Here is a 22,997-nt window from a genome sequence, read left to right as displayed (position 1 = left end):
ATTTTGAATAATAATATTTGTTTTAAAATTAAATCGTAATATAATTTTTTTTAATTTTAAAACTCAATCTTAATATAGTTTTTTTCCTTAAAAATAATTTATTATGTAAAAATGAACAAGAGATATATAATTCTTTTTTTTTTGCGTAGATATCTCATATCGTCTGGATTAAGTTATTGGAAGTTTTATAAATGAATTTGGACAATCCTCCTCTTGAGACATTTTTTTTTTAATTATTATCAATTTCGGTTTTAATTTTGTTCATAGTTTTTGTAATTATTGTCAACTGTTTCTATTAAAATTAATTATTAAATTAGAATAAACCTTGTATATTCTCACCTCACGACCAATTCAATTTCTAACATTTATCAGTCAAGTCAAAATTTATATTATATGTCAAGATTCAAAGAGACACTGCTGTGCAACAATTTCATGCAGCCGCTGTATATATACACACACCCCACCCTTCATCTTTTGCATTCAAATCACATCCAATTTTCAACATTTTTCGTTTTTCTGATTTTTTTTATTGCTCAAATCAGATAAAAAAAATATTGTGAAATCATCATCCATCATGAAGAAAACTGCTCAGAATTTGATCTTAACCACCTTATTAGCATTGATTTTCCTCCTACTCACCGTAAAACCTACCGACGGCGCTCGAGTTCTCGACGAAGAAGAAGAACTATGGCGGTCGGATACGTCGTTGCAGCACCGTCGCCATCTTCTTGATGTAAACCCTCCGTCTCCGAATGGCTGCACGTGGATTCCGGGTACCGGCGGCCCCCCATGCAAGCCAGCCGCGATCAACGAGCGACACTTTGCCCGCGGCCGCATGATACTTTCTCCTCCTCCGCCACCGCCACGGTTACCCGAAAACGTTACAACATTTCCAAGGCAAATGGTGAAGCCGGGTGTTGCAGCTGATAACAAATGAGGCTGCATGGATGGGATTAATTCGCCATTTTATTTTTTTCACAACGAAACGGCACTCATAACTTATTTATGTTGAATATTTGGACAAGTGACAATTTTTTCTAGTTTAACTTATTTAAAATATAAAATTTCTTTTATTTATTCTAATACACAATATTAATTCCCCATTTTTAATTCTTTCAACGTGATGTATTTTTATTTTTATTTTTTATTTTATTTTTTTTGCGTTCAATGTTGTACATAATAGTAAATTATACAAAATGAGAAATGAAATAATACTTTTTTATTATTTTATTTGTTGTAATGAATGTTTGGTGATATATGGACACATGTGACTCAACAAAAATTTATGTGAGACGGTCTCACGGGTCATATTTTGTGAGACGGATCTCTTATTTGGGTTATCCATGAAAAAGTATTACTTTTTATGCTAAGAGTATTATTTTTAATTGTGAATATCAGTAGGGTTGATCTGTTTCATAGATAAATATTCGTGAGACCGTTTCACAAGAGACCTACTCATATTGGTAGTTGTAAAAACCTAATTTTTATGAAAATAATGCTCTTAGCCAAATGTCTAAAAACAGTAAATTATTCAAGAAATTTTGAATACTATTGATATCACATGTGCTAAAAACCTATATCTAACTCAAACTTGTTTTTTTATGACGTGGGGTGCGCATTAGATGAATCTTTGGACTGACAACTCAAATTGTTAAATATTATAAAGTTATTTGAAAAGATCGATATTTATAAACCTCGAGTATTTAATTATTTTATTTTAAAAATATGTTATGTTTGAACTTTATTTCAATTTTTTTTTTCAAAATTTGTATATAAAAATAAAATAAAAGAGTAATCTTTAAAGAAATACATACATAGATCTCTATATCAGGTTTAAATAATTAAATTTGATTTAAAAAAATTTACTATTTTTATGTATAATAATATTCAATATATTATAAAATTAATAAATATATATATCGAAATGTAAAAGTATTTATATTATTTTAATGTAAGAAGAATCTTATTTTATACAAAAAAAATTTAATATATGATAACAAATATATTTTCATTATTCTATAAAATGTTAATTATTTTTTTTTTATTTTTTTTGATATAGTGTACAGAAACGAAAATCGCAATTTCCCATTGGTTAATAATCCAACGGCATGGGAATATTAACTAACTTTATCCACTTTTTGGGTCTCAGATTCCCAAAGCCGAATCTTTAACTATAGCGTATGCTTTCTCCTTCACTTCAAGATTTACCAGTTTCCAATTGAAATTCCAATCGTCCGCCATTGAAGATTTCTTCTCTCCTCCGTGTTTTCCTTCTCGTAGTTCCATTTCTGGTCGTTTTTTTGAATGCATTATCCCGTCACATTGATATCCTGTAGCTCCAGCCGTGGAATTTTCTTTCCGTGCACAAACCCCCTTCAAAACTCTAGATTATCCACCAATTCTTTGACGATGAGGAATTACTATTGTTGTTCTTCATTGGAATGCAGGGGAGTCAAGATTTCGGTTCCCAAACGGCCACAGAGTCATTCTTTGAGATTCGGCAATGGGACGGTGGTAGACGAGAAGATTAAAGCCATTGGAGTGAAGGACATTGATGTGGCGACGATTGGGAACCTTTGCGTTGATATTGTGCTCAATGTTCCTGTATTGCCTTCGAAACCTTTGGATGAACGGAAAGCTTATATGGAAGAGCTATATAAATCACCTCCTGATAAGGTTTTTTTTTCTTTATTGCATTTCCTTCACGTATTCTACTTTAACTGTATCGAGTTTATGGATGTTGTTTGTTAATTTGGCATTAGAAAAAAGAAAAGATATTAAATCAGTTTTCAGGCAGCTTTTTTACTTCAAAATGGAAATCCATGGTTGATTTGGTAGTGCCAATTGTTAAATGGGAAATCAATGAATACTGATGATTCTACTGGCAGAGATAATGGGAAGCTGGCGGCAATTGCAATATGGCCATAGCTTCAGCAAGACTAGGACTTTGTACTGTCTCTATTGGTCATGTAGGTGATGAAATATATGGTCATTTCCTCTTAGATGTACTTTGTGACGAAGAAATCGGACTGATTGAAATGGCTGAGGAAGATGATCTATCTGATAGTCTTTGTTCAACCCATGATGAAACTGCACTTTGCTGGGTTTTTGTGGATCCTCAGCAAAGGCATGGTTTTTTCAGGTAAAAAATAATATGATAATTTCTTCCAAGAACCTGATAAGATTGAGTAAAAATAAGTCTGTGTTGGATCTTGCAATTGATGTGGGAACCTCAATCTTTTTCGATCCTGGACCACGAGGGAAGTCCTTGCTTTCATGAACGCTTGAAGAACAAAGGGCTTTTGACAAGTACTTGAAACTGAGTAATGTTTTTCTATTAACTTCTGGAGAGGAGAATTTTAATCTTTTGCGATTCCACTCATCCTGCCACAGTATTTATGTGAATTTGGTAAAATTGGTCCATAAAATTTGTATATCCAAAAATAGTAAATTATCTGGAGTTTGAACTGAGAGTAGTTATATTGTATTACTGTCGTCATCATCCTAAACAAAATTTCACTTTACTGAAGTGACTGTAAACTATTTTGTTTCCAGATTGCTGTATAATACAAAGGCTGCCCCCTTTTTATACTTTTCAATGAATTGATACCCTTTCCCTGCCATTAACATGCTATCTTCCAATTTTAATCTGATACTTGTATTTTCTAGACCTCCGCTCATGATTTCCAGTTTTACGAATGTCGGATTCCATTTCTGGTTCCAAAGTTTCTAGAATTTATCCTGCCCTCCTCTCATGATTGTGGTGATGTAATTGCGTTATGTATTTCTTAGTTGATTAACATACACAAGATTCCTATGAAGCTGGATTCTTCAGACAATAAATTATATCAGCACTCTTTCACTCTTTCAGATATCTGAATGTGTGCACTCTTTGCTCTAGATATAATGCGTAGCATGAGGTCTAACTTCTGTTTTATTTCTCCTAACAACCGGTCCTATTGATTATGCAGCAGGCTGAATCACTAACCAATATAAGGGACCCAATTCATTCAGGATATTGATAATGTAAGAATAATTTAACTTGTTAACTTTAAAAAAAATCAATAAATTCCAACCAAACACACCCTTATTTGTTTTCATAACACGTGTTTTTTCCCAAAGCCAAAACAACCTTAACGACAAACCAGCAATCATGCAAATCCCCGAATCCACAGGATAATCATCTTTCTTCTCCTTCCTCGGCCAAGAAATGCAGAAAGGTGAAATCTTTACGAGTACATTCTTCATGTTTTGAATAATATGTTGTGCAGACGACAAAATAAAAGGTTGTATTGAATCAAATACAGAAAATAATGGCAATATCTTTTCCCCTTTCAGCAGATCATATCATCAGTTCGAATCCCACATATACACAAATAATTTTAGCCTCGTCCATGGGATTGATCATAGCAGCAGCGATGCATTATCGATTCAAGAAAATAAGAGATCACCGGATCATCCCGCATATAAAGGTTTCAAATACTGGCCAGGTTGTGAAGCTCGAAAGATTCTCCCATTACGTAGGTAAATTGTAAGATCCTTTAGTGTTTGCGATCACACGTTCGAAGCATACATTCCTCGTGTCATATAGATCTATATCGGATTTTCTCACCATGATGTGCGTTTGTGCTTATGCAGCAAGGCAACTGGGATTCGTAGATAGAAAAGAATGCCCGAATCTCTGTAAATTAGCTTCTGATTACATAAGAAAAGTGGACGGGTGTGAGGAAGAATTATACGCATTTTTTGCTAATGAACCAGATGCAGACTCCCTGTTTATAAAGATGGTAGAAGAGTTTGAGAGGTGTATTCTTAGTTATTTCGCTTTTCACTGGAAACATGCTTCCTACATGATCAGTCAGGTATGTGTCTCTGTGCGTGCGTGTGTGTGTTTGTGTGTGTGTGCACGCACAAGTTTGCAGATAAATGACATTTAAATCATACAAGGAATCAGATAAATTTTGCCACACTATGATAAATTTCAGGTTCTTGGTGCTGAATCAGAACCAAAAAAGAAGCTTAGACACATAGTCATGGCAGCCACCAGGTATGTGTACATAAATATTACCTTTTGTATTCACTTTATAATTAAGAACACTTGACATATTCATTCTCAAGTTGAAGATGTGCAGATTTCCAGTAAAACTTTTTTGTTCTTGTGTTTCATGGGGATAAAGAGAACAGAGATTTGAAAGGGTGACAAAGAATCTGAAGGTGGCTAGAGTATTTACCACGTTAGTGGAAGAAATGAAAGCCATTGGTCTCGTATCTCTCGATGATTCACAGTGTACCGATGTGATGGTTCCGATGGCTCATAAAGACAGAAGTCCTGTTCTCCTCTTCATGGGTGGTGGAATGGGGGCTGGCAAGAGTACTGTACTAAAGGAAATTCTCAAAGAGTAAGCGCATCATATTATCAGCTTAGAAAGAAAACTACCAACTATTAGATCGGTTTAATTGCATTTCATAGAAGAGTAAATCATAGTCTAGAAGTTCTTAAAAATCATAGTTTTTATAAAAAAAATCACACTTCTATACGTCTGAATCAAGATTGCCACCTTCCTGGAACAGACCATTCTGGATTGGAGCATCTGGGAATGCTGTTGTTATAGAAGCAGATGCCTTCAAAGAGTCGGATGTCATTTACAAAGCCCTAAGCTCCACAGGACACCATGATATGCTTCAAACTGCAGAACTGGTATAAATTTCTGCCGCTCCACACGAAAACACGATTTCCAACCAACAAATCCACCATCCCCTATGCCAAAATAACTGGCAGAAGAAAGGAATGAGGATGTTGGTTTAAAAATTTATACATGCAAAAAACTAAAATGATAATTGAAACATGCAGCTTATCACCACAAAGATGAGGCTAACAGTTGCTTTCCACAGTATATAAAAAACAATAGAAAACATTTCAACATAATTGAATTTTGCAGGTGCACCAATCATCTACTGATGCAGCATCATCCCTCCTTGTAACCGCACTGAATGAAGGGCGAGATGTGATCATGGATGGCACCCTGTCATGGGTTCCATTTGTTGTGCAGACCATAACCATGGCTAGAAATGTTCACAGACGTCGATACCGCATGGGAGCTGGTTACAAGGATAAAAACGGAGTTGTAACTGAAAGCTATTGGGAACAGATAGATGAAGAACAAGAACAGGGGGAAACCAAGAAGAGAAGGCCATATAGAATAGAGCTGGTGGGGGTTGTTTGCGATGCTTATTTAGCGGTTATTCGAGGAGTAAGGTCAGCAAGACGTGTGATTGTTTGGATTATTCTAGATATCTGCTATTATTCTAAAGTTGACGCAAGTAGGATATTGTGATACAACATTTCCTTTTTAGCGTTACAAGCTCCAACCAAATAAGATGAAAAGGAACTTAATCATGCAGATTCAACTTCAAAGTTATAATTATTTCCCAGAATCAACTGTGAAACCCGCAGCACGTATTTCATGACTAACTAACATATATTCTGAGTACCATAAAATTTCTCCTCTTCCACAGGAGGGCTATAATGTGTCGACGAGCGGTGAGAATAAATTCCCAGCTGAAATCACACAAGAGGTTTGCAGATGCTTTCAGTACCTACTGCCAACTGGTAGACAATGCTCGACTCTATTGTACCAATGCGTTGGAAGGTCCTCCTAAGGTACAACCACCACTCTTTATTTCTAAAGTTTTCAATGGGTTTCATCATCTTAGCAACTAAACCAACAAGAAACAATAGATTTTACGAACCCAAACTCAAAATTTTATTCTTGCCAAAAACTTACACAAAGCTGTTTTTGTGTATTTTTTCTGATTGAAACGTCTCATATACTAACACAGCTATAATTTTGAAGTTAATAGGATGGAAAGAAAAAGACAAGACTTTGTTGGTTGATCCAGACGAAATAAATTGTTTAAAAGTTGTAAGCAAGTTGAATGACAAAGCAGATTCAATATTCGAGCTCTACAAACGTACAAATCCAGCTTATGAGGCAGGGTCAGTTTGGAAAGACATCGTGTTGTCCCCTTCAAGGCTTAACATCCAGAAAGAACTCAAATACTCAATTCAGAAGGTTGAAAGACAAAGAGAGAGCGATTAGACAACATATTGAAACCAAAAAATCAAGTACTTCCCCAATACAACCAAATTAGATGTGGAATAATGGCATATCAGTTTAAGGAACATCAAGTGTATAGAACATATGAAACTCTCCTGCATACAGTTACATATCGAATGGGGCAATAGAATTTTCAGTAATGTTATACTGCAAAAAGCAAAATCCTACAACTTTCAATCTCCATCTTTTATATGAATGATATAGATTTGTCAAGTTGAACGCATATCATCATAGGGGGGGCAATTTGCAGGTGAAAACTCAAATCACAAGTAGTTTCAAATAAAAAAGTGCACTTTAGATATCAGGATACTCACAAATTTGCGATTCCAAACAGACCCATTTAGGTGCAACTTTGATACCTGAGTATACAAAGATTTATTGACATATACTTACATTATCTCCATGTGCTAAACAAAAAGGTAAATAAGCATGCTGTACATACGATTAACAACTTGTAATGGTTGTATAAATAACGAACAAGCAACATCTTATAACTGAAAAGACCAGTGAGCAACAAATCGAGGGAAAACTTGTATCAACCTGACCTTCAAATTGCCACACAAAACCAAGATATGTTAACCGGAACCCACATTCAGAAAGAGTGAACGTCATTCATTTCATGCATTTAACTGTTGATCCAACATTTCTGGCCCGTGGTGAGATGCCCAAACAAAACAGCCACGTGCATTACTTGTGGATAAATATCGTGAACTTACATTCAATTTTCTGAAATAAATGTTCATAAAGAAAGAGGTTTTAATGATTCATACCGGAAAATAGATTTGAAGATCAACCATGTTAAACATCTGCAAACTGTTTCGATCCTGAGTAAGTTACATAAAACTGCAACACACCAAACGTCGCAAAAAGAAAAGAAAAATGTGACTATGAGAGAAAATCTTTTAACAGCAACACCGCAGCTCACATTTACAAAACTAATACAACCAAAAAGCGCTATTATCCAAACATATAAATCTCTTATTTCTTTCCCCTTCTTGCACGGGCTTTCTTCACCGGAGACTTGACAGACTTGGGCTTTACACTCTTCACCGGAGCCTTAGCCACCGTTTTATTTGCTCCTGAAACCGCGGCCTTCTTCTTCCCCGGCGAGCCACTTGCTGATACTTTTGCCGCCTTAGCAGCCGGTTTCTTCTTATTTTTGTCCTCCTCCGGTTCCTTTCGCTTCGGCGCGGTCTTTGGCTTCACGGGATCAGCAGCAGCTTCCGGCTTCGCAACAGGCTTTGCCTTATTATCGGGCTTTGTCTTCGCTACTGGCTTAGCCTTAGAAGCGGGCTTTGTCTTCGCTGCTAGCTTAGCCTTAGAAGCGGGCTTTGTCTTCGTTGCTTGCTTAGCTTTGGGAACAGTTACCTTCTTCGGCTTAGAGGTTTTGCTGGTAGTATCTTTTGACTTGGCAGCGAGAGCCGGTTTCTTCTTAGCCGGAGCAGAAAGACCAGACGGCAACTTATACGAGGCCTTAACTTTCACGAGCTTTCCAGAAGCAACGAGCTTCCTCAACTGAACAAGCAAAATCTTCTTGAAGTTGGGTGGAAGATTCTTCTGTTTTTCTTCGTTAAACTTCGTGATCGCATATTGGCTCGATCCCGTCCTATCCTTGAGGGTCACGATCGCGTCTTGAATCATCTGTATTCACGCAGAATTATCACTAACCCACTTTCACAGAAACAAAAACCCACAAAAAAAAAACAGAATATGAAGAATAATTTCACTACCACGAAGTAAGGAGGGTGAGAGGATGAGCCCCGCTTTCTCGGAGCGGCGAGCTTCTTGGGCTTGGTTCTCTTAGAAGCGGCTGTTTTCTTAGTGGGCTTTCCCGACGGTTTCTCGTCCTTCGACGGCTCAGTAGCAACCGCCTCAGTCACTGTCTCGGCCTGGAGTGCTGGTTCTTCGGCTGTAGCCATGAAGAATTTTTAATTATATCAAAAACAAGATCTAATCTTCGGGAAAACTGGAGCAATTCAGACTAAAGCTATCAATTTCTTGGTGGATTTAAGAATCTATTGACTATTTGTTGACGAAGGGTGGCAGTACCAAGAATTGGACTGCTTAAATAGGAGAACGAGTGGACTCAAAATCTAGAAAGTGGGATCTTATTGGTGGAGAGCCTCTTCACGCGGATCGGTGACTTTTTGATAAATTTTGAATCATGACAGCACGATGTGGTTTAATCTACGGCTGCGGGCACTTGATAGATATAATATGGATCAGGACACAAAGGTATAGCCATTAGGTGGCTGGTTGTAGGAACCAGAGGTGTGCTTTTGTGCCCCATTAATCTTGGAATGTGTCGATTTCTAATAACTATATTTTAATAAGATTTATTTCAAAACGTAGGAAATTCCAAAAGCTTTCTAATGAATATTTGTTTTTGAAATTCGGGTATGTGGTCCGAGAAATATCACGTCTACAAGTTAAAGTGATCAAAAAAGTATTTTTGTGGCTCATGGCAGAACTTTCAATCCTTGAATAGAAATAGTCGAAACAACATGACCATTTTTATGTCAAATTCTATACTAGATCAACATGGGAGTTTACGGAATAATAATAACGACTATATGACTTTGATTTGATGCAAAAATATTGATTCAAGTGTTCGATCTTACTCGTGTGGACAGTGTCTATACGGGTCAGGATCATGACATGTGTCATCATACGATTACTATCGACAAAACCATTGATTATAGCAACAAAACTTAAGGTGATGTTTTAATTATCATATGCTTTGAAAACACCACGTTTGAAATGATTTCCGATACCTTGTATTGAATTATAATATACTGAAAACTTTATAATATAATTTCAAGTGTGTGTGTGTAACATGTAAACTAAAACTTGACAATCTAATTTCAGAAGTTTCCAATGCACGTTTTTTTATTTAATCTATTGTGTATTTTCCATATAATCAAATTCGTTAAATAGTATAAAATCTAAAATCACATTTAATCTAAATCTAAAATAAGCACCATGAACTTAAGGTGATTAAAAGACACTAAACCGAGAGTGTAGAAGAGTTTGCTTTTTTTTAGTACAAAGAGGAGGAAGATTCGAACCCTAGTGTATAGACAAAGAGGAACGGGTGAAGAACAACTGAACTACAAGTCCGATCTCAAGCCTAAAAGAGTTTGAGACGGGGTTTTGGGTTTTTTTTAAAATTTGTTGTTTTCTCTAGGCACATTTAGATTTGAGGGCTAAGGATTTATTTTTTACGGATTTAGATACATGATTTAGATAACTATGTATCTTAAATTGGATTCTTCTAATCCCAAGCCCAAAGGAAATACAAATAAAATGTTGTTAATACAAAGGTTCTTATTATTTACTATTACTATATATATTAATACCAACACATATCATGCCAATTTTTAAAATTGTTCAAATTAGTCTCACACACATATTTAATTTAGATATAGATCACGTCGATTCGTCTCACGTATATAAATCTATAAAATCGTCTCACAAAATACCTATATATAAAAATAATATATATGTATGTGACAGAAGAATAATATAGGAACTCAAATAAATAATAGTTGTATCTTCAAAAAATATATATAAGCATTGTTTATGATCGAATAAAAATATGAAGCAAACACAAGCATTGTTTTTTTTTTAAAAAAAAATGAACGTTTAATATTTATATTTCAAATAATTGATTTAAGAAACAAAACTATAACTAGAAACTTCGGGAAAGTATTTAAATGTAATTTAAAAAATTTAACTTCAAATTTGATATCAAGTAACGTTAGCAAGAAATTTAATATCAACAAAATAATATCAGGTATCAATAATATATTATGTTTCAACACATCCATCCCTGAATAATCATGCTACTCAGAAGAGGTTGCATAACTATATGAAATGACAAATGCACACAATAACACAAATGGTTTCACGCAGCTTGTAGATCAAGTCATCAAACACAATAAACTCGCAAGAATCATTCTCTCCATATTAGATAACATAAATTTTTAGAGCACGTGCGAATCGCTCAGAAGTGCTATGATGTAACACGAGCTTCTTAGGACATGAGAAAAGAATGCGAACCAGACACAGTCAACTGGCTGCTGGAAATTTGCGGGCATAGCATAATACCATCACGAAGTCTTTTGCAGACGAGCCAATGTTGGCTGATGCTCTTTCTGTGCCAGTTGTTTGAAGCCAGAGTTCGACAAGATTATTCAGCGTTAGTGTGGGGATCACTGTCTGTCCCATGCATTTTATTTCGACCTACAAAGTTTGATTAGCATACACATTGTTGCTGTAAATATGACTTTATAGGCATAAGAATCACCATCTCAGAACTAAGGCCGCTAGTGAAAGAAAGTGAAAATAAAAGAAGTTACTGATATTCAAAAATGACAGACAGGAAATTGTGACTACATTTGCTAGATTGATGGTGCCAGAAGCCACATCTATTTGATCAGAATGGAATGAATTGAGCTACCTCATTTTCGCTTGCAAGATCCAACTTCAATTTCAGGTATTTTTTAATCAGAGAAACCGGTACGCTCCCATCCCTGTGAAAATCGACGGATATAATCAGTTATATTTTAAACTGAATGTTGCCAAGTACAAAACTTTTTATGGTTTTAGTGCAAGAGCCCATAAACCATCCCTTCATTCCTGTCTTTTTTCCTGTGTGATTAATAATTCAGCTAAACTAAAAGAATTGGAAGTATAATATATATATTATAAGATGCAGATGAGATAAGTGAGTACGAGTTTAATTTATAAGCTCGAGTTTCTGACTTATTCTTCATAATAGCAAATGCAGACTCCAACAAGAAGGCAAAGTTCGCATAGCAGAACCTCCAAAAGGGAATATAAAGAACTATCTGCAAGAATTCTAAAAGTTTACAACACAGTTACTTGATAAATTTTCAACTGCGACAACCTTCAAAGAATCACAATGGATATCTAATATCATGTGGACCCACATGATATTAGATATCCATTGTGATTCTTTGAAGGTTGTCGCAGCACATGACAACTGCGACGGCCCTGAGGGACTTATTATAATGGTACCGGCCCCACACATACTCAAGGATCTGTTTACAGGGTATGAGATCAATTGGTGCTAGTTCCTCATCAGCCTTGTATTTATTTGCCTATGGGTGTGTTAGATCATTCGAGGATCCAGGGGTGATGGACAAATGGCAACATAGCCAAAAAGACATGGTGTGGACCAAAACAAGTCCACCTTCCCAAGAAGAGAAGCTCTCTCATCGTGAAAAAATTTCACAGCTGATTAAGATCTGCAACTTACAGTCAACTATATCCTCGTAAAATGGTAGAACGCCATGCCAAGTTTGAATTTACAAAAAAAAAATTTCACTGCTGATTAAGATCTGCAACTGACAATCCACTATATCTTGGTAAAATGGTAGATAGCCATGCCAAATTTGAATTTACAAAAAAAATGAAACTCTCGACCATAGTAGCACGGAAACATTTCAGATCATTCCAAAGGAATTCCCAATACCGTGAGATTTAATTAATTGCTTGCACAACAGCTTGTAAATGTGTTAAGTAACACTCTTCTCATGTACCATCGGCTGACAATTTTGTTGACATGCATCCAGATAATTGAAGTTATAAGCCACTAATAATGTTGTGCAATTCTGGTGGAGAATATAAGGACTAAAACATCCCAACAGGAACACATTTTCATTCAAAAGTATTTCTCATTCAGAAGTTAGAGCAATAAAAGTTATCGAGCACTTACTTTATTCTCAGGTAACTAGAAGTAATCTGAGGCAACGGTGCGTCTCCATCCCTGAAGATATAATACAGAAAATTACAAATGGCAGATAGTTGGCTTCAAAACGAAATGTCATTTCACATTCTTCTAAGGATATATGTGACTGCTTACTGCTCATCAGATGCCACTAATGAGAACCAAACCGGATGATTCTTTTGGTCAAATCTAGCACAGGCAGCTTCGAGCAGAACCTGAGGTGGGACCCTGAATTCTCCAGAGTTTTCAACCTCTTTCTGGCGACCTCTCCTCAATTTTTTAGGTTTTACAGATTCTTGTGGGGAGTGAAGAGTAGAGTTCTCAGCTTGAACCTTCGATTTCAGCCTGTTTTCCTTATTTTTTGTCTTAGCAAGATCTCTCTCATTCTCATGGGATTCTGATTTAGTAGCAGATACTTGAGTTGTAAACTTTGAGGATTTGCTCCTATTCGCTGCATCCACCAAACACGTTAATGGTTTCCAAAGATCAAGTCTCCCCTCCCAAAGTTCAGAACGATTCTGCCCTCCTTTATCAGATGGCTCAGCAGCAGTAGATTTCTGCAGCATGAGGAATCATAGTTGTAGCAAATACAAAAGTCTTCATAGTCCACGGATGAGGTTATATTCAAACTAATTGTAACTCTATACTTCACCTTTCGCGCAATCTGAGTAAATTTTGTTAAAATCTCCCGTGAGCTAGAGCTCTCAGGGTGGTCACTCGATTCTTCCTCTTTTCTAAAATGTTTCTCTGCGATGAAACTTGAACCTCTCGAAGCTTTTCTAGCAATGGATTTTGATCTTCTACCAGTCATCCCACTCTGCGTCGAAATTCTTGGAGTGCTGACCACCAATGATGAGAGAGATCTTTCCTTTCTTTTGGCTGGAAAAGTGACAGGAGTCACGACCTCCAGAGCCTTCACATGTATCCTCTTATAAGGGAATATTTTTGCTCTTATATCTTGCAAATTATGATCAGGCCTGATACACAATCATGAGTGAAATGATAAAGAAGAATGATGTAGCCCACGTTCAAATGACGAAATGTGAGGTTCACATAAAGTGCACAAATAAACAAGGTTATCCTTTCAATTTTACTGCAATAAGTCTGATAGAAAAAAAAAAGGTACATTATGTACAAGAAACAATGAGCTATTCACGATTTACATAGGAAAATTCACACGAGCATGCAAAAAAATCCTGTATCGTACGCTAATGAAAAGAAAGAAGAACATGCAGAGAAGCCAGTATAAGTGCGAGCTAGTGTGTGTGAAAGAAAGCGAGCAATGCTGATAGATAGCTACCTCAATTTCTCTAAAGGAGCACATCCCAGATCAATATCGCAAACTGGGCAGCAGTCCATTTCCTCATCCAATAGCTTCTTGAATATGCATTTCCTGCAAACTGGATAATATTAAGATAAAAGAATATCAGTTGCGTCGCCATTAAACAAGAAGCCAAGAAGAATATCAATCAGCAGATCTGTCAAATATAGGCGTAACGAGTTAATTGAAATCAAGTAAACTTCAACACCATACGGATCATTAGATCAATGAAACGGGAAACTCACCTTATTCAGCTCACATGTATAAATCTAATCATTTATCCAGAGATAAATAAACTTCCCACCGAGCAGACAATAACATATGTCCACCGAGATGAATATGAATACAAAAATTCACACAAACAACCCATGAACACATGCAGCTCCCAGATCGCTAGCACATGATCCCACAAAACAAAAAATGGAAATTGAATATCACAAACTCAACGAAAAAATCCCAGATGACACAACCACCATCACACTCCAAAACAAGTCATAATTCGAAGAACCCGCGCCAAATCACGAGAGAAAACCACGAATCCAAACAATTATATCAAAAGAGAAGCCACTCACACGTATGAAGGCATTCGATAATCGTAGTAGCATCACGAAACAGCTTGTGGCAGAGAGGACACGTCATGCATGACACCACCGACCCTCGCTTCGCTTTCACGACCTGATTCGGCATCGCGCAACCAAATTCCCCGGAAATCAACACAAGAAAAACCACGAACGAGAACCACCACGTATCCTACGCAGTGCATGCTATCGCCACCGCATGAGGCATGGGATTTACGTCCATCTCCACTGGCTCTATAACATCTGTATCAACCCCATAAACCAAAGCAAGATTATTACAACAAAAGCAAACGACAAGCACCGTATCAATACGCGTGCGAATACAAGGGGGATTGCGCCAGCGATTATTGCTACATCAATTGACCAGAAAAATCTGAGCATAAACAGCTGATTTGGGGGAAAGCTGGACGTGGGTTCTGGGGATTGACTCCCGCGGATGATCTGAGAACTGGGTCGCTGCGTAGCTGGGGTGTGACTCGAAATCGAGAAAGAGAGAGTATGAACAAAGAACATGTAGTAATATATATATACACACACACACACGTATATATATATATATATACATTCGATTATCTGATTATTTTTTTCATTTTATTTCTTATAAAATAATTTAAAATAAAAAATTCTGATTTTGCCGATGGATACGGTGGCACAAAATGTTATTAACCTAAATTGTGGGGCCGGAAATAACACCCGTTGTGGGGAGCTTTGGAGTGAAGCCGCATGCTATCATAGGCTGTTGACGATTTTACCCTCGTATTTCTAGTCATGGGTTAAAATTTTGGTCAAATTTAGATTTGGTATTAGAGTGGACACAATTTCCATGAAGAATCCGATATCCGACCCTGATTATAAAAAAATTTATTTACTCGATTAAATAAATGAGTAATTTGGAATGACGATTGGCTCATAATCTTCATACCCGACCGAATACCCGATTATATATATAATAATATTTTTGTTCTACAATGATATTATGATAAATTGTTCCTAATACTTTATTATTTTTCTATAATGTTTAATTTGTTATTTTTTATTTTAATCTCAACAATTTAGTAAATATTCATAATGTATTCGAAATAATTCAAATTTGATAAAATTCAATTATATGTGATAATATGATATTTGGATAGTATATAAATATCTAATCATCATATGAGTATAGAAAATTGAATACCGACGAAGATGATGATGAAATTAAATATAATAAATGAGGATGAAACTGAATATGTGACATCCTACCTATTATCTTCCCTACAGTGAACAAACTATATATAAATTGTACCTTTTCTTACATGGAAATGTTCTTTGATAAAAGTTTTATATCATGTCAAGATAAATAATGGATATAACATATCACAAAGTATGATAATTTAAGGTAAAAATTTGTGTGAGACGGTCTCACGAGTCGTATTTTGTGAGACGGATCTCTTATTTGGATAATTCATTAAAAAGTATTACATTTTATGTTAAGAGTATTACTTTTTATTGTGAATATCGGTAGGGTTGACCAGTCTCACAGATAAAGATTCGTGAGACCGTCTCACAAGAGACATACTCATAATTTAATCAGATGTACAAATGAAATGAGTAAAAAATTAAAATATATGTATACGGTAGTGTAAAATAGAACATAATCGTGGCCGACACTCGAAAAATAGCAAAACCAAACTCTTTTCAAAAGAACCGCAAATGGTTTAAAGATGAAGAGTAGACATCTTCAATATGGCGATTGCGTTTAAAAAAAAAAACTCAACAATGATATATATAATAAAAAATTTATTAAAACTGACACAAAACTAAATAAATAAATAAATGATAAACGCAGAAAAAACCATATTAGAAAACCCAAAGAATTTTGTTTTCAGATATGCGATTAAAAATAAAATATACAATCTCAATCATGTATTTCAAACAAAGAATAAACCCTAAAAAAAATCATTCATGGAAAAAATCATCGTTCCAAATCTCATGTCAAAAATAGCATCATTTCGATTAAATAACGAGTTATGAAATTCAAGATTAGAGATCACATGCAAACATGGAATCAATCGCGATAAATTATAGTGTTATGGTAGGAAAATGATTTAGAGATAAGTAAATTAATAATATCAACAAATTCTGAAAAATATTTCGGTTGAGTTAATAAAGCTGAAATTAAATTCTTGTTAGTTGGTATCAATAATCCATCGGTTTGTTACTGTTACAAATAAGTTTTGAGCACAAAAATGGCTTAAGACAGGAATAATTAGGCTATCAAATATTGAACAAGAAAAGACTAACTGAAATGTAAATAAAACGAATTTGTTCTGGATGTTCGAAAACTTCAATTATTCTTACATTATCCATTTCGATGAGTCTTTCAACATAGATAATTATTGTTCCACGACACCATATTTTCATCGGTGTCGGTGACACCAATTTAATGCATGATTGCACCGCACCTATGAGTGATTAGATGTGATAGAATTCAACCTACTCTTGAAATATTATCTCAATCATGTATTCATATTTATTTTTATATGTGAAGACCATGAATTTTTTTTACCTCGAACAAAAAAATAACTAAATAAATGTAAAAAAAAATCGAATGTAATTTTATGATAATACTTTAACGCTAGTGTTAATAGTGACCACAAAATCTAACCTTTGTGTATAATAGAATTTACGAATATATAAAGGTGTTTCAGTTTATATGCAGCCAGTGCCAACCCAACTAGCTAACTGAGTAAGCGTAGAATAGGAAAAAGCCTACTATAAAACACTACTAATGAGTAATGACTAATGTAACAAATAGACATGTCAAAACAGGTTGGTGGGGTAGACCAGCTCGCCATCTGTCGCAACCGGCCATTAGGCGGGACGGGATGGGCCAGCCCGCCATTTTGGCGGACCTCTAAATGGCCAACTCAGCCCAACCCACCTTGGGCCGCGGGTTAGGCAGGCCGACCCGCTTATTTTTTTTTAAATGCTAAACAATATCACATTAAAAATAGAAGAAAAATATATTTCAGTCAAATAGTCTCATAAAATACTTAAAAACATTGAAAGCTTTAATCGTGAGTCAAGAATATCCCCAAATGTAAGCACCACGCTATATTGATTCCAATACTTGTAAAACTTCTCTTTCATCCTTTTACACATATCACTTATCACCTCATCTTCATTTGAAAAGTTCTCGTTTAATAAAACCTCAATCTTCCAAACTTGCATGAATTACAAATTTGATGTAGGATAAGAAGAACTAGAGATCAAATTGGTAGTATCATAAAATGGCTCAAGAAATTCACATATTTTTTCTCCTTTTTTCCACTATTCAATTGAAGGACAATATTTATAATTATTATCATTCAATTGAAAAGAAGAAAATGCTTTTTTTTATGTTTGATGGCATTTTCCAACATCAAATATGTTGAATTCCAATGAGTAGGAGACTTATTCTAATTTTTATATAAAATTTAAAAATATAAAATTATACCCTAATTTGCCCGCCCCATTTAGGCCCGCCCCATCTTGAACCATAACCCAAACGGGCTCAGCTCATTTGGCCCACCTCCAAACGGGCTGATATTTTATCAACCCAACCCGCTCAATTTTTATAGCGGGACAGCCCAATTTGACAAGTCTAGTAATAAATGGTATCTTATCTTCCTATCTAATTAAAATACATCAAAACTCGTGTGAGATGGTTTCAAGATCCATTTTGTGAGATAAATATTTTATTTGGGTTACCCATGCAAAAAAATATTTATTTTATTGTAAATATGAGTAGGATCGACATATCTCACGAATAAAGATTCTTGAGACCGTCTCACCTAAAAGTTAATGGTTAGGTCTTTTGTGAGAGGGTATCACGAACTTTTATCCGTGTTTTATCCATGAGACAAGTTAATTATGCTCATATTTATAATAAAGGTAACATTCTTGACAGAAAAAATATTAATTTTTCATGGGTGACACAAATAGGAGACTCTTATCACAAAATTGACATATAAAAAAACCGTCTCACATAAGTTTTTGTGAAAATTAGTATATTTGTATTAATTAATTTTTAATTGATTTTATGAAATCTTATTTAAAATTATAATTATACTCTTATTAAATATTTTATTGATGATTTTTTATTATATTCTTGAAATAACATATCTTTTTAAATGTTCAATAATATCTTTATTTATAATTTTAAATTTTTAGATTTGACAAACAAATAATTAATTTCAAAATAACAAAAAACCATATAAATAAATATTTCTGCATGGAAATGAGCATTAAGTTAGTTAATGAGAGAATATAAACCAGAATTGAACTAACTCTTGTTTTTACGATTAAAAAAAATTAAATATTTTTAATTTCGAGGGAAAAAATATCATCTTTATTTTATAAAGCTATAATTGAATTTTGGAACTTTTAATAATAAAATAATACGATAAAATCACAATTAATTTTCGAAACATATAAAAAATCACTAATTACATAATTTTATTGTAAAATATAATACTTTGGAAAAAAAGAGAGAGATTATTTTAGGACTAGCAGTCTAGCTCGGGCTAAAAAGGTCCGAGTCTCAAAATCTCCGCCGCCGCAGCCACTCTTTTTCTGCAACCTCCGGCGGCGGGTCTCCGTTTTCTCAATTGAACTAATTCCTCAAATTTATTCACAATTGATTTAATCCGAACAATCACGAGGAAGAAATGTTTCTGTTGAGTGAAGTAGAGCACACTCTAAGATTGCCACCTCATCTCCTCAGTCGACCTCTCAATGAAGCCATTAAAGGAGAGCTCGATTCTTTGTTCTCGGACAAGGTAAACCTGCATTGAAATTTCGTTTTGATCTTCTTTTTCGTATTATTTACTGATCGATCCCACGTTGTTTTGTGATCCTAGGTTATTCAAAGCCTTGGCTTATGTGTAAGCGTGTACGATATTCGTTCCATTGATGGAGGATTTATCTCTCCGGGAGACGGTGCTTCTACTTATACGGTGTGTAATCGTTTCTTTTGAATCGGGCCTTACTTTTATTTCGTTTTGATCGCTGAATTGTGTGTGTTACTGTTTGTTGTTGTTCTTTTGTTGCGTAAAAAATTGCTGTAATTACGGTATGTATTCTGGTGTTGCATTTGCATTTTTATAAAAATTAATGCTAAATTTGAAATTTTGTATACTCAAATTTACTGAATTCGCGACAGGCTGCTTCCATTTTATGCTCTGATATTTACTGAATGAAATTTGAAGGAACAAATTTGAGTTCTTTCAAAATTTTGTCGACAACTTTGAATTTGGCTCGTTCCATGTGTCCTTTTCTTGATCTTTTTGAAGTCTGCTCTTGAAACGTATTTTGAATCTTCTGATATGTAGCTTTCCTCCTTAGAAAGAATACTTTTTGTGGTTCAATTTTGTGAGCTTCTGCAGGTTAGGTTCAGATTGGTAATGTTTCAGCCATTCGTGGGAGAAGTGATATCTGCCAGGCTGAAAGAATCTAATAAAGATGGTCTACGTTGTAAGGCTCACAAGTGTTCAAATTCTCTATTTTGTTTTATTTTAGTTTACTGTTTATATCAAGGGCCATCTTTGAACTCAAACAACGTAGTTGTTGTATGACCATGGTGCAACAAGCAAAAGTACAGATGTTGAAAATACTTACGTTAATATGGTTAATTTTGTAAAATGTTGAATACATGCTATGATTACAATAGGTTACAGGGGGCAAAGTGATGCAAGTGTTAATACTAGGAGGTTTAATGGGCACAGCCACAGATCCACTTATAATTTGCTGGGTTAAGTCGGCACTGACATTAGTTGAAGGAGGCAAAATGACACTGATCCATGTTAAAGAGGTGGCTAAAGGGAGAAGTTTCTTGTTTGATTTGATAGATAATCCACTTTTGTTTAAACCACAGTCCACTGCCATGTGCAATGCTTGTATCTCACTTGAATACCAAGTAAGCATAAAAGGAGAGATTTGAGAAACGAGTTCTGAAGTTGAATACCTTGCCAGTAAATGCTTTCTGTGACCCAGTTATTATTCGTTATGTCTCTGGATTATTAACTACTAAATAATTCCCTTGGCAGTGTCTCTTGGATTTTTCGAAGATATATATGTACCTGTCCCATTGTTGCCCAGCCCCAATCACTCTGAACCTGATCCAGAGCAGAAGTGAGCTACTCTGTTGTTATGAGATTTTTTGGAGATTATATAGTTAAAAGTGTCGGCTTTTGCTATGTCTAAAATGATTCTTCGTGTCACATCCCCAATCATGCTTTGAATATGTTTTCATTTCCTTTCACAGGGATGGTATTAGGTGGATCTGGGAGTATGAAGGGGAAAATTACCCCATAGATGGGACAGATGAGGTTTCCATCGTCCACTTTGTTTTTGTCCATTCAATTATTTCGATAATCTGACACTTGTGTAATTTGATCGAACAATTGTTGTACTTGACTGCAGATAAGGTTCAGAGTTCATAAAATAAGTTTTCCACCTGTGCCTTTAGATCTAGCAAAAAAAGAATCTGATAAAAATCAGTCTGATGAAAAAGATTCGGAGCAAAAAAATTTGAAGCCATTCGCCCCTATGGTGGTCACTGTAAGCCAGTCTTCTGTAATCTTTCAGTGATATATTCCTCATTCTGGCTTCCTTAACTTACAATCAGACATTGAATAAAATTCATCAAGTCTTTGTCCATAGACATTCCAGCGATCATTTGGCGCATAGTTATTACGAGCCCATAATGTCTGCGCCCAGGCTCAAGGCACAATGGGACCTAACCGTTTCACCTAAGGACATGCCAAAGCACAGCTCTTGTCATGTGCCTTGGACATGAAGCACACGTGTTTAGTGCGCCTTAGAGGCCTGAGGTGTAGATTAATGTGCCTCAAATGAAAGGATTGTGTACATTTTATGAAATCCAATGTACTGATGGTTCATATTTGCTTGTGCTCTAAAAATATTTATCATTTATTTTTGTCTAATTCCTTGTAAAATATATATTAAATTCTGTATAACATAATTTTTTAGTACATCTAATTTTTAATATATTATGGCTCAGTGTGCCTCACTTCAATAAAGCACACATCTCAACTTGCACCTTGAGCCTAGGCTCTGGGGCACATGCAAGCCTCATTGCGCATTGTGTGTTTAAGAACTTTCACTTTCCTGTGTCACGTTGCAATTACATACTCTACTGTGATCTTTCAAGAGTGATGATGGACTTCTGGTTTCAGAATTACTAAAGAAGATAAATCGACTTTATATTTTCTGGCAGGGATCACTTGATGGTGATGGTTTAGGTCCCATATCATGGTGGGTGTGATGGTTGTGTAAGATGATTATCTACCTCAAAGCAACTGAGGCGGTTGGTGTTGGTATTCTCATATGCCTTGGGTTGATGAGGAATAGGCTATGGTAGACTGTAAGGCGTGTTTATATGTTGCTGCTTACGTGATTCGAGTTTTCTTGATTTGTTTTCCCAGTCAGAAAATGACCATGGGGTTTAGTTTTGATGTAAAACCACTAATAAAATACAATTTTTTTGGGCTGATGATAATCTTTTACGTTTGAACTATTGAATTCGTTCAAAGATTTCTTATTCAAATCATATATTATATGATAAATTTAATGACGAAAATATCATAAAAGATATACAGAATATTATGAAAAAATAAATATAGTCAACCTCGTTTACTAAGATAAAGATGTATGTACACAAAATCCGATTAAAATTTCATGTCGTTTTATTTGCATAGATTGAAAAACAGCTATTAATTTTCTATAATTTAGATATGTTACTAAGATTGCCAAATCGCATGTGCAATTTTGGTCGTTTACCTTGTTTAGATCATCTCCAACCACAAAATCTATTTTAGTGCAAATTTTACACTAAAATAGTGTGATTTCTGCACCAAATACAACATCCATCTCCGACCCATTTATTTCAAATCTTACACCAAAAAAAATATTCTCAGAATATTCCATTTACTTTACATATAATAATTATTATATTTTATTTAATATATTTAAATTATGACTAATGTTTTATTATTAATAAATTTAAATAATAATATTTAAGTTTATCTTCTAAATGTATATTTCTTTCGATTATTGTATTTGTATTTGAATTATGTGTTTCAAATTGCATTTGTATTTCAATTATATTTTTCATTTTAGTTATGAATGTATTATTATAGTAATTTTTTGTATTTGTATTAAATTATATTAATTAAAAATCA

General features: G+C 34.8%; 4 protein-coding genes across 5 annotated transcripts; 2 read left to right on the top strand and 2 right to left on the bottom strand.

Moving 5' to 3' along the window:
• Window positions 1–2,137: 2,137 nt before the first annotated feature.
• Window positions 2,138–7,414, top strand: LOC140980952 (calmodulin calcium-dependent NAD kinase-like). The gene is made up of 9 exons (XM_073447092.1): window positions 2,138–3,142; window positions 4,339–4,524; window positions 4,639–4,862; window positions 4,986–5,047; window positions 5,178–5,399; window positions 5,572–5,698; window positions 5,940–6,256; window positions 6,517–6,661; window positions 6,855–7,414. Exons 1-9 carry the CDS (start codon window positions 3,052–3,054, stop codon window positions 7,098–7,100), a joined length of 1,620 nt encoding a protein of 539 aa, XP_073303193.1. The 5' UTR covers window positions 2,138–3,051; the 3' UTR covers window positions 7,101–7,414.
• Window positions 7,415–7,860: 446 nt separating this feature from the next.
• On the bottom strand, window positions 7,861–9,175 carry LOC140980953 (uncharacterized). Its single transcript, XM_073447093.1, has 2 exons — window positions 8,849–9,175; window positions 7,861–8,759 (listed from the first exon to the last, which is right to left on the bottom strand). The coding sequence occupies exons 1-2, from the start codon at window positions 9,035–9,037 to the stop codon at window positions 8,097–8,099; spliced, it is 852 nt and encodes a 283-aa protein (XP_073303194.1). The 5' UTR covers window positions 9,038–9,175; the 3' UTR covers window positions 7,861–8,096.
• A 1,717-nt stretch (window positions 9,176–10,892) lies between these two features.
• On the bottom strand, window positions 10,893–15,270 carry LOC140980193 (E3 ubiquitin protein ligase DRIP2-like). 2 transcript variants are annotated; one of them, XM_073445900.1, is made up of 8 exons: window positions 15,137–15,261; window positions 14,767–15,015; window positions 14,174–14,273; window positions 13,526–13,850; window positions 13,009–13,430; window positions 12,862–12,912; window positions 11,581–11,653; window positions 10,893–11,363 (listed from the first exon to the last, which is right to left on the bottom strand). In XM_073445900.1, exons 2-8 carry the CDS (start codon window positions 14,879–14,881, stop codon window positions 11,190–11,192), a joined length of 1,260 nt encoding a protein of 419 aa, XP_073302001.1. In that variant the 5' UTR covers window positions 14,882–15,015; window positions 15,137–15,261; the 3' UTR covers window positions 10,893–11,189. The 2 variants fall into 2 exon arrangements, with proteins under 2 accessions (XP_073302001.1, XP_073302000.1); XM_073445899.1 differs by having other exon boundaries at window positions 14,767–15,270.
• Window positions 15,271–19,274: 4,004 nt separating this feature from the next.
• LOC140980664 (uncharacterized) lies at window positions 19,275–22,338 on the top strand. The gene is made up of 7 exons (XM_073446635.1): window positions 19,275–19,574; window positions 19,656–19,751; window positions 20,181–20,268; window positions 20,841–20,925; window positions 21,059–21,122; window positions 21,217–21,354; window positions 22,034–22,338. Exons 1-7 carry the CDS (start codon window positions 19,464–19,466, stop codon window positions 22,079–22,081), a joined length of 630 nt encoding a protein of 209 aa, XP_073302736.1. The 5' UTR covers window positions 19,275–19,463; the 3' UTR covers window positions 22,082–22,338.
• Window positions 22,339–22,997: the final 659 nt, after the last annotated feature.

Source organism: Primulina huaijiensis, chromosome 7 (assembly GCF_012295235.1).
Source record: "Primulina huaijiensis isolate GDHJ02 chromosome 7, ASM1229523v2, whole genome shotgun sequence".
NCBI classification, from domain to species: domain Eukaryota; kingdom Viridiplantae; phylum Streptophyta; class Magnoliopsida; order Lamiales; family Gesneriaceae; genus Primulina; species Primulina huaijiensis.
Note: the sequence above shows the minus strand (reverse complement) of the source record. Positions and strands in the feature narration are given on the sequence as shown.

Coding starts and splice junctions, on each gene's coding strand:
- LOC140980952 (XM_073447092.1), top strand. CDS start 3,052: ATGATCTATCTGATAGTCTTTGTTCAACCCATGATGAAACTGCACTTT. Junction 3,143..4,338: donor CAAAGGCATGGTTTTTTCAG/GTAAAAAATAAT, acceptor TTCCCCTTTCAG/CAGATCATATCATCAGTTCG. Junction 5,400..5,571: donor CTAAAGGAAATTCTCAAAGA/GTAAGCGCATCA, acceptor TTCCTGGAACAG/ACCATTCTGGATTGGAGCAT.
- LOC140980953 (XM_073447093.1), bottom strand. CDS start 9,037: ATGGCTACAGCCGAAGAACCAGCACTCCAGGCCGAGACAGTGACTGAG. Junction 8,760..8,848: donor CTCACCCTCCTTACTTCGTG/GTAGTGAAATTA, acceptor GCGTGAATACAG/ATGATTCAAGACGCGATCGT.
- LOC140980193 (XM_073445899.1), bottom strand. CDS start 14,881: ATGCCGAATCAGGTCGTGAAAGCGAAGCGAGGGTCGGTGGTGTCATGC. Junction 14,274..14,766: donor TATCGAATGCCTTCATACGT/GTGAGTGGCTTC, acceptor AATATTATCCAG/TTTGCAGGAAATGCATATTC. Junction 11,364..11,580: donor ATCTTGCAAGCGAAAATGAG/GTAGCTCAATTC, acceptor CAAACTTTGTAG/GTCGAAATAAAATGCATGGG.
- LOC140980664 (XM_073446635.1), top strand. CDS start 19,464: ATGTTTCTGTTGAGTGAAGTAGAGCACACTCTAAGATTGCCACCTCAT. Junction 19,752..20,180: donor ACGGTGCTTCTACTTATACG/GTGTGTAATCGT, acceptor GAGCTTCTGCAG/GTTAGGTTCAGATTGGTAAT. Junction 20,269..20,840: donor TAATAAAGATGGTCTACGTT/GTAAGGCTCACA, acceptor TTCCCTTGGCAG/TGTCTCTTGGATTTTTCGAA.